At 43.5% G+C, this 17,394-nt stretch overlaps 1 protein-coding gene across 1 annotated transcript; it reads right to left on the reverse strand.

The window, feature by feature from the left end:
• Nucleotides 1-6,059: 6,059 nt before the first annotated feature.
• Nucleotides 6,060-10,915, reverse strand: LOC127342420 (uncharacterized oxidoreductase At4g09670). Its single transcript, XM_051368377.2, has 2 exons — nucleotides 10,166-10,915; nucleotides 6,060-6,854 (listed from the first exon to the last, which is right to left on the reverse strand). Exons 1-2 carry the CDS (start codon nucleotides 10,778-10,780, stop codon nucleotides 6,234-6,236), a joined length of 1,236 nt encoding a protein of 411 aa, XP_051224337.1. The 5' UTR covers nucleotides 10,781-10,915; the 3' UTR covers nucleotides 6,060-6,233.
• Nucleotides 10,916-17,394: the final 6,479 nt, after the last annotated feature.

Below are 17,394 nucleotides of genomic sequence, written 5' to 3' on the forward strand. Positions count from 1 at the left end.
ATCTAGCATGCCTAACTTGTTGGAAAAAAAGGCATTGATGTTTTCTTGTTGTATCAAAATACATCTCTTATAACGAATAGAAAAATCTTCTCCCTTTTATAATAAAAATAAAGTATTCAAGTTAGGCAACTTTAAGAAAGTTTTACCTGAAAAAATCTTTTAAATGGTTTAACAGATCATAGAAGTGTCAAACTTTTTTTTAATATGGTTTGTATAATTTGTCATCGAGACTGAGCATGTACATTTTCCGGTTAAATATATTCTTAGGCAGCCATGTACAAGCAGCTCTCTGAAATCTCAAAAAAGAAGAGAAAGAAACAACTTTCGACCAGAAAAAGAAACGGACTAAGATAATCTCTCCTCTGCCTCTGCAAGGAGACAGCAGCAACTCTGTCCCTTGTCTCGATATGAAAGTCCCCCTTGTTCACGCTTTGGCGCTTAGCACTCAGTGCCCCTCGATGTCCCAGCTCCGATGTTTGGTCTCGTCGGCCACGCTCCTGGGGCATCGCCACCGTTCTTCCGCGGCGACGCGGACTGGCCATCACGGGCGCCTCCACCCCAATCGTAGTGTGGGGCGTCGTTTGATTTCCCTCTGCCTCCCCATCCAACAGCTCCTTCCTCCTATGCCCTCTCTCTCCCATCTTCGTGCTCCGGTCTGCTCCCGTCCCCGGCCGACGAGCCTCATGTTTGCTGCGCTCTGATCTCTTTCTCGGCCCGCATGACACCATCACACCTTGGACCAGTCTACGGCTAGTTCTTCTCAAGGGCGGCTTGCAGATTCTAGAAAACTAACCTATATAAACCAGATAGATTCGGTTTAAAGGTGGGATTATTCTGGCCCAACGTACATGCAACCTTTAGACGGGACAGTGAGAGCGAATTTGCACTTGTGTGGCTTTCGGGAATCAGGCCCAACAACACAGCGACATGGCCCAGGTGTGAGCGGTCAGTTCGGAGCCCTACTGAAGAAGGCTTCAAAGCAACGATCGAACCGGTTTAAAAACCTATGAATCCACCGATGGCAGTCGCGTGAAGGTGCAAATGTGCATGAGCGCTACTCTGGCCATCTAACCTCGATGTCTGACCGTGGCTGCAAAGATTCAAGTAACGCACAACGAACGACCCATCGACAAAAGCAACAACGAAGTCTACTAAGTCTTTGTAGACGGCGCCGTTCAGCGTGTGGTACACCATGGGATGGATGCCTTAGAAGTCGACGCGGAGCGAGTTAGTCGGTGACACTAAAGAGGAGTGTGTGGGACCTTGTCTTCACAACACGATGACGATAGGAAGGCAATAACCGATTGGTGGTGGTGGAGACCGGGCACAACAAAAATGAAATTAAAATTTGCACATTACAAATTAACATAAATTAAAAAAAGGTTAAAGCAAATCAAACATGAGCTAGATTTGCTGAAAAACAACATTTTTTGCAAACACTCAATCAACCTGAGCTAGCTATCTTTGATCCAAACAAAAGTCCCAAACACACCCAGCAGCAAGCCTCCTATACACGCAGACCACACTCTAGAAGCCCCGCGCCGGCCGCATCCCAGGCCACCCCACTTCAGCTAGCAGCCCGGCCAGCAGCCCGGCGGCGACCAAGGCCAGCCGCGCGCGCACGCACTCTAGCTAGCAACCCTGCAGCCCCACGGAGACTAAAGCCAGCAGAGCGCACGTCCATGTCGATGCACACGACGATCTGCCGCCGTGGCGCCGCATCTCGTCTTGTTCCCGACGCCCACGGCGCCGTTCTTGTGGAATCCCGGCCAGAAGCATCTACCCCGGTGAAGGCGCCCTGTTCAGGCCAGTGGTCAAGGCGTCGTACGTGCAGCTGCAGCTCGCGCATTGCCTCGACGACGCCCATGCGATTCAGTCCACGGAAGCCAAAGTGCTCGCGTAGCTAACCATGCTCACTTACACCAAGCCCGTAGAGGTTCCTCAAGGATCCCGTCGGCGCGGCCAGGGACGTCGCAGCGGTGAGCAACACTGCCATCTCCGGCTCTCCGCACACACAGATGAGCTATGTGCCAAGGACGCGGTACAATTTCTCTGAAGATTAACTGAATTTCAGCATCTGCCGTGGTATATTCAACTTGGCCTTCCCTGCAACGCGAGAAAAGGGGATCAGACTGATGCCCTTCAGTCGCCGACGCATCTGCCGTGGGGAGTGCTGGGCCAGGGGCTGCGCCGGCGCCGGGATCAGACTGATGCCCTTCAGTCGCCGACGCATCTGCCGTGGGGAGTGCTGGGCCAGGGGCTGCGCCGGCGCCCTCGTCGTGGAGGTCTAAGCTGCACAGGGAGAACGTCCTGGCCATGTAGATCTGAGGTCGCCCCCTCCACCGCCCTTCGCCAATTTCTCCGGCCGGCACCAACCCCAGCTAGCCACAGCACGAACCGCATCCCCGGCTGCCGGGACGAATCAACACCTTGGTGACGGTAAAGGAAAGGGCGGAAGTTTTTTTTTTTATCTCAAATTTGGGACTTAAGTACTAAAATACTCCCTCCTGTCGGATTTAATCGACGCAATAGGAACCTTGTACATGCACATCGTTAAGTTTTCGGTTCGTCAATTAATTGCGACCTGAGGTAGTAGTTCAGAAAAAAAAAGTTCCAGTAAATCATGTTTAGATTTATATTCTTTGAACAGCGTATGTGATTAAATACTCCATTTAAAGAAGTGCTCAAACAAGTACTCAAAAACATACGCTATACCTTTAAATAAGTGCTCAAAAACATAAAAAGCTATTTAATGGAAGCCTAGTGAATGTTTATCAAAATATAAAAAAGCATTTGAATTTATTAAGTACAGAGTAAATCTTTTTATTTATTTTTCTAAACAGTTGAATTTTCAAGTTCAAAATTTAAGGCAATCTAATATGTTGGATTTAAAATGGAGGGCGGATAAGTAGGGTAAAGTCGATTTGTGCTTCTCAAAATCACCAAAGTTGAATCACGAGAATCAAGGTTCATTGAGGATTTTGTTTTATGAGAAAGTACCACTTAACATCACTTACTGAGTTGTTGGGGCACTTTTTTGCAGATAACTGAACTTTCCTTTGCATATAGTATCATACAGAAGGAGGTGGCGTGCAGCCTGGCAACGTGGCTTTGTGTACACAATTCCTCCAGCTCCGTCCTGGTGGTGCTGTTGTGCATGCTCAGTTGCTAGAGCGCAGTGGCGTTTCTTGGTTTGCCCGAATTCGAATCACGTGGGCGTAATATTTCACGTGGTTTAGCTCCGGTTCTCACACACCTTCTACCTTAATACCGATGCCTTGGGATCCGCCCTAGTGGTCTTTTTTTTAAGAAGTGCTCAAAAGCATTTAAAAAACTATTTAATGGAAGCCTACCGAATGTTTATCAAAATATAAAACAAATCATTTGAATTTATTTAGTATAGAGTAAAAGTTTTATTTTTTTCTAAACAGTTGAATTTTCAAGTTCAAAATATTAGGCAATCTAATATGTTGAATTTAAAATGGAGGGCGGATAAGTAGGGCAAAGTCGATTTGTGCTTCTCAAGGTTCATTGATGATTTTGTTTTATGAGAAATTAGCACTTAACATCACCTGCTGAGTTGCTGGGGCACTTTTTTTTTGCAGATAAGTGAACTTTCCTTTGCACATAGTATCATATGGAAGGAGATGGCGTGCAGCCTGACAAGGGGCTTTGTGTACAATTCCTCTGCATGGTGGCGACAATCGGTTGACAATTCGATCGTTGCAGAGGCAGCGCCCACGGTGGAAATATGCCCTAGAGGGAATGATAATGTTGTTATTATCATGTTTCATTGTTCATGGTAAACTTTTATACTTCATGCTAGAATGGTATTAATAAGAAACATAATATGTGTGTGGTTTCATATGTACACCTATTCTCGAATCCACTGGGTCACACACTTAAGCGGATAGGATCTGAGATATCATGGGGGGCTCCGAAATGGTCCCGAGATAAAATTTCATATAAGGAAAGTGGTTTTTAGGGTTCCGAAAAAGTTTAATTTTCAGTAAAGTATTGAAGTTATGTAGATCAAAACGGAGTCGTCACTAAGCCGTATCTGTGCACATCTCGGAGGTACCGTTACTGCGGTGCTGATCAGATTGGATCCCAGTGAAATCTTCATCAACCAAAGTTTTGTAAAAAATAATCGATGTGTGTTCTTAAAGGGTATGGAGACCTCATCTCCTCGTTACTTGCATCTTCCTAGATTAGATACTGGTTAGATGTAGCTCGGTTTTTGAAAAAAATCAAAATTGGAGTTCAAAGTATCAACAAAATCTTAAAATTAATCTAGATGTCTACAATAATGTGTTCTACCACCGTGTAAAATTTCAACTCGGAATACCTATATCTAGGGATGTGCAAAAATGAAAAAATCTAACATCTATAATAGTGAACAGTGCAAGATTTTGAAACTCAAAATATGTCAGATTTTGTCATTTTTGTGCAGCCCTGAATATTAGCTATTTTTTCAGATTTTTTTGAAACCTTAAAATATATTTTTCGAATTTTTGAAAAAAAGAGCTATGTCTTTTTGTTCTACATGCCATAATATGTATAAATTGTTCGAATTTTTTAATCATTAAATGCAGCGCCACATCAGCTCTTTGAATGCATGTGATGTAATACCCTTATTGTGGCATAAGTGTGTAACCTGCTTGATAGTTCACAGCCCCATCATACTATGTTCAGCCTGAATTCAGCTTCTACTGTGATTCTTGAAACTAGTAAATTCTAGAAAAAAATTGTAACGGTCCATTCAGAAAACCAGAATAAGTGTTATTAAACGGCTTTTTTGGTTGAGACTTTTTTTTTAGAAAAAGATCTTTATAACTTAAACATGATTACAGTGGTTCGAATCAATTGATACAAGATCTCTTATAGAGACCGGGAGCTCATCTCTCGTATCTCTTTCACCCAAAGAACAGGCAAGTTTAGCTCGGGAGTCAGCAACTCTGTTTGTCTCCCTTCCGGATAACCGAATGGAAACATCGTCCACTTCAGCCATCAAACGCTTTGCTTCTTCATATATCGTCCAACACCTCGATCTGTCTTGGAAATTGGCCTGGAGAGCTTTTGCTACTATGCAACTGTCCAACTCACAGTTGCCAGGTTCGGGGTCGGTGCCGCGTTCCGCGACCCCGGATCGAGGGCCAGGAACGACAACGGGTCGACATGCTTCGTGACCAGATCACGATCCCGTTCGATGTATGCTGACCCTTCATGAGTACCCAAGATTGTAATGGAAAATCAAGAGAGAACGTACCAGGAATCCTGATGCAGTCCGCCATCTCCGTCCCGCATACGCCAGCGGCCAACCAGAGTCTGGATAGTCTCAATCTCACGCCGTTGTTGCGCCACAGGCTGCCCTGCTTTTTTCTCCCCTCGCCTCCATCGACCAAAGTCCAAAACCAGAGTGGATCGCGATCCACGATCCAACTTGCATACCGGAGATGTGTACCCCTGACCGATCCTTGTTCGCTGGTATGTCGAACCTCGTTCCCTGATCCTGTTCCTCGATCCGGACGATCCAGTTCGCCGGCAACTATGGTCCAACTCCAGTATCAGTTTCACGTGCTCATGGGTTTCCAGAGCTGATAAGCCTAGCAAGACTGCTCTGGCTTCAGCTTCTTCTGGAGTGCTTTACAAGAGGTTTGCAGGCAGCAAGGAGAACCTCACCCTTGCTATTTCTGGCGATCGCACAGGGCATCTCTCGTATTGCAATTCTTTCTCAATGATCCTTCAGTGTTCAGCTTTATCCATCCCACTGGAGGCGGGATCCAACGTGCCATGGCTTCACTCGTTGCCCCAGAGACGCTGTCAGCTACCGCCAACTGTTTTCCTTTTCCGTCGAGCGGCTGGCGCATCTCCTCACTTGTGCCGCGGTGATATGCTAAGAGGAAAGCAACAGAACTTGAATTGTTTCCTTCCTTTCCTGGTGTACCACATCCTCGGGCGAGACCGGTGCACCTTACTAGAATTTGTTGGGTTGACATTGTCAACACCATTTATAGACCACTTAAAGCATCCATCTAGACCTTATCCTACACAGCAAATTCATAGTAACATCGAGCTTGATATTGCAATATTGTCTTGAACATGACAAGAATCACTCAAATTATTTAAGCAAGTAGTTTTGCGCAATGTAGAAGTATGGATTGAGCTTATACAGAAACTGTACGGCATGTTCTCGACGACATATAATGGGAATGACCAGTTATGTGGTGTATCTAGCTGACAACATCGACTGACTCACATTCGTTGTCAATAGAAGTTTTCACTGCATCCACCACAATCTGTGTCTTTCGGGTGATGGCCGCCCACTTCCCCTCAGGCTTGCCACCGGCATCTCTGATGTTCCGCACCAGCCTACAGAACTCCTGGACCATCAGGGCCTCCTGCGGTAGGTCCGTCGTGACAACATTCTTGCTCGGATGTGGGTCCCATCCGGTAGTGAGTTCGGTGAAGTTCGTCTTGGAGTCTAGGCTGAATGGACCATACTTTTCATCGTACGGGATGACCAAATCAGTAACATGAATAGTACCGTTTGTGCCAACGACAGTGACGTCCATAGTAAGGTTGGTAAGGAAAGAACAGTGGAAGGTGGCGACCTTGCCATCCGCCCAATAGAGCGATGCGCCACAAGCAAGGACCACACCAGCTTGGTTCTTAACAGGGTGACGGAGAGCAATCACATTCTTGGGCAGCTCATAGTCAACAGCCCACAAGATCGCGCGGATGCAGTACCACCCGATATCACCAAGTGCGCCCAGGGCATCAAGGTCTGGCTTTACCCTGATGTCATTCTTGAGGAAATCTTCGTTTGCTCGAAAGCTGACAATGCTGTTTATCTGAAGCAGCATTAGAAAAAATAATTATTTACCTTCAATGTCAAACTCTGGAAAATGTATAAGTCTCCAACATAAGATGACATCCATAGTGGTGAGGTTTTATCAAGAAATAGATCACCAAAGGTCGTGGCAGGACACTTAATGCATGCTGATTGGGAATATATATGTCCTATAAGTCCTGTGACTGCACTCATTTCTGAGTGTTTTTTATGATCCGTAAACTTGTCCCTACAATAACCAATCACATTGATGTTGCTACATATATGCTCCACCCAGAGTTTAGTACTGACAAGTAACAATTTGGAGAAAAATGCAAAAGGAATCAGCAGTACGCACTTTTGTTCTTCCATAGCTGTATATTCTAGACAAACTATCAATTATGATATTTTCTCGAGTTATAACATATAAAAAGTTAAAAACCAGATGCTAGCACAATATGACGAGATAATACGGTTCCTACTCTTCCATTGTCTTCTCCTTCCCCAAATCATACTGAGAGGTTTGAGCCACTTGGAAGACAAATTCAACCTCAGTTTTACCTGTAACACCAATTGCAACATTTCCAGCAGTATCAACATGTTATATCTGAACCCAAAGCTGTACTCCCTCCATCAAAACAGAGGTACTACAGCATTACCAAGTTGAACCCCTTCCCTTCTAGTTGACTTCACCAATTTATTGCTAGCACAAAGAACATGAAGAAAAAAATATGCTTTATTAATTCATTTATATCTATATGCTGATCTATCTTTGGGAGTTTTCTGTATTTAACCGGCTTGGTTTTAACTTCATCACATCTTGTTTTGATTGCTTTCAGTGTCGCAATGACCAGTGTCCATGTGGAACAAGCAATTACAGAGAACCATCCAAGGATCATTTTCAGAGAACTGTTTGCCTGTTTAATACCTCCCAAGCTCAACCCCCCTGTCAGCTAGTTCAAGTTCTGTGTGATAATGGGGTTTTTTTCCGAGCACCTGTGGCGAAGTTTTTTTGGCAAGTATGTAATTCCTGGCTACTATATGGTAGTACCTGCCATTGGTAGGTCCCAGTTCAAACATTAAGATTGGAAAAGTTCAGATAGAAAATGAGAATTTCTGGCTTCAGTTGGGGCTTCAAACATGAGGATTTCTTTGGAGTATTACAGCACCCCAAAAAATTTAACTTCAAACTTGATGTGTGTTAGAGGAAACAAAAAAGATATGTTCTCTTTGGCATGTTTCTCTCATTTACATTTCCCTTTAGACTTTTACTTGTCGAAACTCTCCCTTTTTTTTGTTACTCTTTAAGACATTAAGTACTGAACTGAACTTAACATTTTTAAATTTTTTTTTGCGAATATAACATTTTTAAAGTTACGAGTAAAATGATAAGTACAGGTGTAAATAGTTTTCAAAATTTAGATGTTGATTTGGTGCCTCAAACAACCAGGGAACATTGCATCTCTTGCATTGCCATTTGCATTGGTACTGAGAAAACAAGTCATGTCTACAAATGGATGCAGCCTTACCTGACTAAATGAGAATAATATGAACCAAAGAAACTTCAATAATGTACATTTCGGGAGGGTAACTTGTGTAAATTTTTATCATGGGAACAAGAAGTCAGATTCAGGTGTAGGTGAGACCTTAAAGCATTGCAAATTTTATCGAAGCAACACCATATCAATAAGCAAGAATCTGATAGGCCAGCCAGGTGTTGAATGAGCAGCTGTATAACACAAGAGGGCACCAAACTCGGTTCGGTCCACTGGAAACTTACTGGGAACAACAAATCAGTGGATCATTACTGTATGTCAGATTATGTGAACAGACCGAGTATTATATGGAACATAAATCACTATAAGGGCAAAAAAAATCGGCAGAGCTATGAATTAATCACTAGTATAATAATGTCTAATACTGAAACTTTGAAGAATTCTCACAGATTTCGCAATGAGGAAAAGAAATACTAAAACCAGAAAGACCAAAAAATTAGGGAGTGGTGTATTTAGGCTACAGTGTTTATGAGAGTGCAAGATGTGACAGACAATAAAGCGGGAGGTGCCCAAATTGCAATAATCGTACATTGGTGGTCATTCTAAGGACCTTCAAGGAGTTTCAGAGGAAAAAGCAGAACATACAAACTCTACAACTCAATCGAGAGTATAGTATAGTTCAAGTTGCAAGAAATACGACACTCTTTTCCTTCCTGTAAACTAAGCAAAGAGACATGGGAAGTTGGGATAGATGGCGTACTAACAATTGTTTTGCCAATTTCTTGGTTGGACGTGCACAATGAAAAATTCCTTGAGGTATTTTGGTAGTTCTAATTGCTAGCAACAAAAGTCAACTAGTAAATCCTGATATGGAAAGATGATGTGCCTTGCTTAATAAGAGCTTTGTCGATTTGTCCATTAGGGATTCTCTGGGCGGATAGTTTTGCGGGAAGGAGATGATCAAACAGAGCATGTACATCAAGAGTGGAGATGATACTACCAAAGTACCAGAAACACAATATAATTCACTGCATATCTAGTGTGGTCAATTTGGCAAGTATATGTAAAGGTAACTTCTGTGCCTTGCTTAAGGCTTTCAGCTTTTTTTTCCCAGGTCTTCGGGTAATATGCATGGACATTTTGTCTTATTTTTTGCATTTGGTGTGTGAGCATCCAGTTAAATTATATGGTGATTTATGTTGTCATTATAGTGTTTGTTTGCTGTTGATAAACAGTTGTTCCTCTGGTGGATAAGGAACTGTGCCTTTGTATCAGGTCACATGTCATATGATTTCAATAAAAAAAATGAAGTGTAAGAAGATTGTGCAGGCATACATACGAGATTAGTACCAATTAATATTCTGACATAGCTTTTGAAACTATTCTTTTTTTTGTTCTAGTTAGCACTATGTCAGAACAATATTTCAGATTGTTCAAAAGCAAAAAAAACATCTCACAGCGCGTAAAAAAAAATCCATGAAGAGGTAACTAGCCCGTGCTGGATACAACGACAAGCTGTATTAGATTCGACACAATCAGAGTTCGGTAGAGAATCTTTTGACGCTTCAGCCACATGAATAGATTAAAGCAACATGACAAATTATCTACAAATTGATTGGTGAAGTAGTCTCCCTCTATGACTGAACACTCACATAATAGAAAACCACATCAACAATCAGATACAGCCACGAAATGGGATTAATAAAGTGCGCAAGACGATTAGAAGGGCATAATGCCTTAAGATCCTAAAGAAAACCTACATTCTGATATTATATTGACTAAACGATTCTAGTTCGAACCAAATCCGAATGTAGCAAGAAAATTTTCAAGGACTTACAACTCTGACATCGCCAATGGTGTCTTGATCCGCGATGAGCTGGCGCATCTTGGCAGTGCGGGGGTTGTGCATCCACATGGTAGAATCCATGAACTGGACGCCGCTAGCCTCGCAGGCGGCGAGGATGTGGTCGAGCTCGGCGGCGCAGGGCGCGGTGGGCTTCTCGAGGAGCAGGTGCTTGCCCCGCTCGGCGGCGGCGGTGGCCCACTTGAGGTGGAGGCTGGTGGGGAGCGGGAGGTAGATGGCGTCGATGTCCGGGTCGTCGAGGAGCGCCTCGTAGGAGCCGTGGAGGCGCGTGCCGGCGGGGAGGCCGTTGTCCGCGGCGAAGAGGCGCGCCTTGTCCCCGGAGCGGCTGGCGACGGCGGCCACGTCGACGGCGGGGCCCACCAGCAGCATGGCCCGCGAGAGCTTGCGCGCGATGGAGCCGCAGCCCATGATGCCGAAGCGCACCGGGCTCGGCGGCTCCTCCGGCGGTGGCACGGCGGCGGGCGACATGGCGAGCGGAATGTGGAGGCGCGATCTGCCGGCAGGAACTTGGATCGAGAATCGACGCGCATTGCGGGAATTTTCGGGGTGGCTGAACAAGAACGCGGCGCCACAATCAGCTACGGCCATCTCCCCTCCGGTGTTGAATTGATTCGAAAACAAAGAAGACAGGCTCTTATTCAGTGCTCATCTCATCTGAGTCCAGTGTATAGTGTGATTAGAGCCGCTTGGGTGGAGCCCCTGCTCGGATTTTATATTGAACCACTATTTCTTATTGAAGTTGATTTTTGGACCCAACTATTGCGCGTGTCCGTATGTGACACCGCTATTTTGTTGACTTGAGTTTCTTTTCTGATTTTTCTTTCACTTTCTCATCTTTTGCCTAATGACCAATTCAACCAAGTTTTTTGTTTAGCAAATGCCATTCGGCTAGCTCTATTGATTTGCAAACATAGCTACATCGTTTACAAGAGCGCTCAGAATGAAACTAAGGGGTTCCTTGACCTAAATGCATGAAGAATTTAAAATAAAGCACTCCTAAACAGAATGAAACTAGGTTTCTGGGTCAATGTCATCGGTGGTAAGTTCGGGTTTCTATGTTCCTCTTTATCTTTTCTTTGTTCTGCTTTATAAAATAAAGAGATTTTTTCTCTCCACCTTGTATCGGTTCGGCAGTTGCAATTTTATTTATAAAATGAGGTAAAAGCCTATTTCGAGAAACAGTGAAACTAGGAGTTCCTCGACCCAAATACATGAAGAATTTGATAATTAAAGCACTCCTAGCTAGTTCATGTGCAACCGCATTGGTCTCCCTAGTGCAGTACTCAATCGTAACTCTACCAAAACCACTCCATAAGATAGAGCAATCATTATAAATTGTAGCAGCTGATGTTGATGTGGCGCCTCCTGAATCATCGAGCTTTTCCATGCGCAAGCGCCTCTGTTGCGGCTCGAGGGAGGAGGAAGAGGGATGGCTAGACGTCGGAGTTGGGCCTTCGGGATGAGGGTGGCCTCTATCACGCTCGGGCCGCGTGGATGACGAGGTTGTGGGATGAGCATGGCTTTCTACGTCAAATCTAACTCAACTAGCCAGGACATGTGTCGGGGAATGCTACCGCATGGCCAATGTCATGGGTGTTTGTGATTGGTGGTTGTAGATGAAGTGGAGTTGCCCAGCTGCCATGGCTTTTGTGGTATGGGCCCTCCGGTGGGGCATGCCGGCAGAGATGGTACTCCTAGCAAATGCCCGCACTGGCCGTGCTATACTGCCAACGACGGTGCCTTGTTCTTGGATATTTGTTCCTCTCTCGACGCGGGGTTCACATGATCTACGGGTGAACCTAAATTTTATTGGAATGGAAGGTGGCGGCATCTATGTCGCCACCTTCTTGAAGGCACCACCTTAAAGCTCATGACACTTATGGGACTACAGTGATAGGTTGCTTGTATGGGGAGATGGGGGGATGTCGGGTGGCACCAAAGTTGGTGAAGCACTCGTGGTTTACATGTGATTGCATTTTGTAGGCAGGGCTATGACATGGCCAAGTCGTGCAGCGCTGTAGTTCGCTTGAGAGCGGGGTAACTCAAGGTGGCGGCGCCGAAGAGGGCAGTGACGGAGTGTTGTGATGGCAGCCCCCCTACTTTTCTAAAAAAAAAAAATCAGCTACGGCCATCTCCCCTCCGGTGTTGAATCGATTCGAAAACAAACAAGACAGGCTCTTATTCAGTGCTCATCTCATCTGAGTCCAGTGTATAGTGTGATTAGAGCCGCTTGGGTGGAGCCCTATTTGGGATTTTATATTGAACCACTATTTCTTATTGAAGTTGATTTTTGGACCCAACTATTGCGCGTGTCCGTATGTGACACCGCTATTTTGTTGACTTGAGTTTCTTTTCTGATTTTTCTTTCACTTTCTCATCTTTTGCCTAATGACCAATTCGACCAAGTTTTTTGTTTAGTAAATGCCATTCGGCTAGCTCTATTGATTTGCAAACATAGTTACATCGTTTACAAGAGCGCTCAGAATGAAACTAAGGGGTTCCTTGACCTAAATGCATGAAGAATTTAAAATAAAGCACTCCTAAACAGAATGAAACTAGGTTTCTGTGTCAATGTCATCGGTGGCAAGTTCGGGTTTCTATGTTCCTCTTTATCTTTTCTTTGTTCTGCTTTATAAAATAAAGAGATTTTTTCTCTCCACCTTGTATCGGTTCGGCAGTTGCAACTTTATTTATAAAATGAGGTAAAAGCCTATTTTGAGAAACAGTGAAACTAGGAGTTCCTCGACCCAAATACATGAAGAATTTGATAATTAAAGCACTCCTAGCTAGTTCATGTGCAACCGCATTGGCCTCCCTAGTGCAGTACTCAATCGTAACTCTACCAAAACCACTCCATAAGATAGAGCAATCATTATAAATTGTAGCAGCTGATGTTGATGTGGCGCCTCCTGAATCATCGAACTTTTCCATGCGCAAGTGAAAGGACACGGATGTCGCCTAGAGGGGGGGGGGTGAATAGGCGATTTAAAACTTTTACGAGATGGGCTTAACAAATGCGGAATAAAACTAGCGTTTACTTTGTCAAGCCCAAAGCCTATATACTATGGTTCACCTATGTGCACCAACAACTTATTCTAAGCAAGAGTTCACCTATGTGCACCAACAACTTATGCTAAGCAATACAAGCAAGTATGTGATAGCAAGATATATATAACTTCAAGCACGATGGCTATCACAAGGTAAAGTGCATAAGTAAAGAGCTCGGGTATAGAGATAACCGAGGCACGCGGGAGACGATGATTTATCCCGGAGTTCACACTCTTGCGAGTGCTAATCTCCGGTGGAGAGGTGCGGTTGCTTAGTGCTCCCGAACGCCACAAGAGGCTCACCTTGAGGTGTGGTTGCTCGATGCACACCAACGCCACAAAGGCCTCACCCCAAGATGCGGTACTCACACCACACACCGAACGCCACGAAGGCGCCTCACCTAAATCTCCGGTGACCCTCGCCACAAAGGCCTAGGTCACGGTTCCACTAAGGGATTTCCTTCGAGGCGGAAACCGGGCCTTACACAAAGATTGGGGCACACATCCACAACTTAATTGGAGGCTCCCAACAAACCGCCACAAAGGCCTAGAGTCCGTCTAGGGTTCCAAGAACCCAAGAGTAACAACCTTCTTGCTTTCACCACCACGAATCACCGTGGAGAACTCAAACCGATGCACCAAATGCAATGGCAAGAACACCACAAAGATGCTCAAGTCCTTCTCTCTCAAATTCCAACAAAGCTACAAAAGCTATTGGGGAATAAGAGAGGAAGAACAAAGGAATTCACAAAGAACACCAAGATCAAGATCTAGAGAGTTCCACTCACAAAGAGATGGATTTGATTGGTAGAAATGTAGATCTAGATCTCCTCTCTCTTTTCCCTCAAATGGGGGCAAGAATCATGGAGGGATTGAGAGATGGAGCAAGCTTCTCTAGTTCAACAATGGAGGAGAGAGAGTGAGAGAAGCACAGCCCAAGGAGGAAGAAGGGGGTATTTATACCCCCAAGAAAATCGAGCCGTTTGGGCAAAAACGGGGGCCGGATATTCCGGCCCAAGTTGGGGCCGGATTATCAGGGGCCGGATAATCCGGCCTCGGGACAAAACCTGGACAAAATCCGGCCAAAAATCCGGCCCCTATCCAGAGCTGCTTTTCTTGCGGTCCTTAGGCGATTTCGGGGGCCGGATATTTCCGAAATATCCGGCCCGGATAATCCGGCCCGGATATTTCCAAAATATCCGGCCTAAGAAAAGCTGCAGAAACACCAAAACTAAAACGGGCATAACTTTTGCATCCGGACTCCGATTTCGATGATCTTGGGCTCGTTGAAATCACAACAACGAGCTCTACAACAATATGCATAGAAACATCATAGTCCAGCAAAGGAGGATAGAAACAAATGAAGAAAGGTTTGACCTATCTCAAAAAGACATCACGGTAAAACCTCCAATCTTGAAAATGCAACAAGTTGCCCATGGAAAAACCATTCTCAATGAACTAGAGCTTGTCATGAGAATAAGCACAAGCTCTAAAACATCACATGGATAAGATCCAAATAAAACCAAGAAAGATGATGAACCAAACTCGAAAACGCAACAAGTGATCTATGCGAAATCCGTTTCGATGAACTAGAGCTTGTCATGAGAATAAGCACAAGCTCTAAAACATCACATGGATAAGGTCCAAATAACAACCAAGAAAGATGATGAACCAAACTCAAAACGCAACAAGTGATCTATGCGAAATCCGTTTCGATGAACTAGAGCTTGTCATGAGAATAAGCACAAGCTCTAAAACATCACATGGATAAGGTCCAAATAACAACCAAGAAAGATGATGCAAGGATGCAAAGGTTTGAGCTCTCTCCGAACGATACGATCGAGTTACTCACTCGAGAGCCCTCTTGATAGTACGGCAACTAAACTATAAACCGGTCTCCAACTACACTATGAGACCGGTGAGAAACAAACCCTATCAAGAGCAAACCTTATACTTGCGCATTCCACTTGAGCTCGATGACGACGATCTTGACCTCAACAAGATGGAACGCCTTTCTTGCTTGTGCTTGCTTGACGAAGTCTTGTGGATTGCTCCCCCATAATCCACCATGGGAGAGCTTCTTCTTGAGCGCATCTTCACATATCCATGATCACCATATGGATGGCAAGACTCAAGCAAAGGATCTCTTCGAGATGGCTCATCTTGAACTTGCACTTCATTTCTTCATTCTTCATCATGTTGATGTCTTGAAGTAGCTTGAGGGCTCACTTCATCTTCATCTTCAAGACATACTTGACACTTGATATCCTTCATCAATTTCTTCTTATTGCAACCTTGAAGCCAACATATGGTTCAAGAATTGCCTATGGACAACTCCTACAAATATAACTCAATGCAAACATTAGTCCATAGGGATTGTCATTAATTACCAAAACCACACATGGGGGCTCCATGCACTTTCAATCTCCCCCATTTTGGTAATTGATGACAATCTCTTTGAGAGGAGTTTATATAAGGAATTTAAGTAACAAATAAGTTGAATATATAGAGCAAACTCCCCCATAATATATGCATGTGTGAATGATCTTGACTTTCATTGCATATATTGGCATTCAAAGCCTAGTGGAGTTTCCTCTAAATATTCAACTATGCAAAGCAACAAGATGCAATGCAATAAAGGCACATGCTTAAGCACAAAGCAAAGACATAACCAAATTCCCTTAAACCCTCCAAACTTCTCCCCCATTGGCACCAATTGCCGAAATGGGTGAAAAATTTAAAAGGCTAATATAGTGAGAGTTCCTCCATAGCGTGTGCATTTCTCATAATTTGAGTGGAATCAAATGCACATATCCAATGGCGAATATTCGGAAGGAATCACACTATAGATAGGATCAAAAGATTGCAAAAAGATAACAAAGTCAAGAAGCTTCAACAAATGAAGCAAGCAACCAAATGAATCACAAAGAGGATACCAAAAGAAAGATAGATATTATGATAAGATCAAGAAGATTGCTCTAAATAATATGAGGAAGCTCCCCAAGGTTTGTGCACAAAACTAGACAATTTGCATTGGAGTATAAAGTGCACAAACATGGAATCATCACTCCCATAATATCATTCAAAAACAAAAGATACCAAGTGAATCAAACTCTAATGATCACCACAAGATAGTGCTCTAAATCAAATGAGGAAGCTCCCCAAGGTACATGCATAAATTAAAATGTTGTATTTGAATACAATATGCATAACATGGAATCCTCACTCCCTCATTACCATTTAAAACACAAACATTTGGAATAGATCATAGATAGAGAAATAAGCTTAACACTTGCAACAAACAAATAGTTGAGCAAAAAGTAAGAGGCACCATAATAAAAGGCTCAACCAAGAAGATATGTGAAAGGCATGATAAAGCATATTATAAGACTATTATATGGATGAGCAAAAAGCATCATCATAGTCTTCAATGAATTATATTTCTTAGCATGACCAATCAACATGCAACAAATAAAAAAGATATCAAATGGAGATGTATCATCTCTTATGTGTATAAGTTTCTCTAAGTGGACAATATCACAAAGATATTTATCCACAAAGAAACATGCACACACCAAATAGATACACAAGAAAAATAGCATGATATCCAAGACGAAGTCATGCAATATACCAATAAGATTTTTGCTTAATAGCATGGCCAAAGGCTCAATATTATCTTATTGTACATTCATGAACTTCAACCACAAACAACTAAAATACATCACAAATATCAACAAGGGATAGAAGATAGTTGGGATGCATTTGAGAAAGGCAACAAGTATCACAAGCGGGGATACCAAAAGAAGTAACTAAATTTGCACTTTCATCTATATTGCACATGTGAGAGCCTTGAGGAATTGATATGCAACAAAAATTGCTAGATAGGCATAGTTGGGATGGATGAATCATGAGCATGATTTAAAATACTTCCCAACACATGCACTCATCTCAAATTACTCACATTCACAATAAAGAGGTTTCATTAAGACTTTTGCAAGAAGCACAACATTTGCAAATCAAGAGATTCATGCCAAGATGCAACCATAAGGTTGGATACAAGAAAAGTATGCATGAGAAGATACTTGTTACCAAGATAGCATTGGTGTGGATGTAGTAGATATGTGTTCGTTGATCATCCTAGCTTGCCTCACGTTA

This window comes from Lolium perenne, chromosome 3, assembly GCF_019359855.2.
Source record: "Lolium perenne isolate Kyuss_39 chromosome 3, Kyuss_2.0, whole genome shotgun sequence".
Lineage (NCBI taxonomy): Eukaryota > Viridiplantae > Streptophyta > Magnoliopsida > Poales > Poaceae > Lolium > Lolium perenne.

Coding starts and splice junctions, on each gene's coding strand:
- LOC127342420 (XM_051368377.2), bottom strand. CDS start 10,780: ATGGCCGTAGCTGATTGTGGCGCCGCGTTCTTGTTCAGCCACCCCGAA. Junction 6,855..10,165: donor CCATTGGCGATGTCAGAGTT/GTAAGTCCTTGA, acceptor ATGCTGCTTCAG/ATAAACAGCATTGTCAGCTT.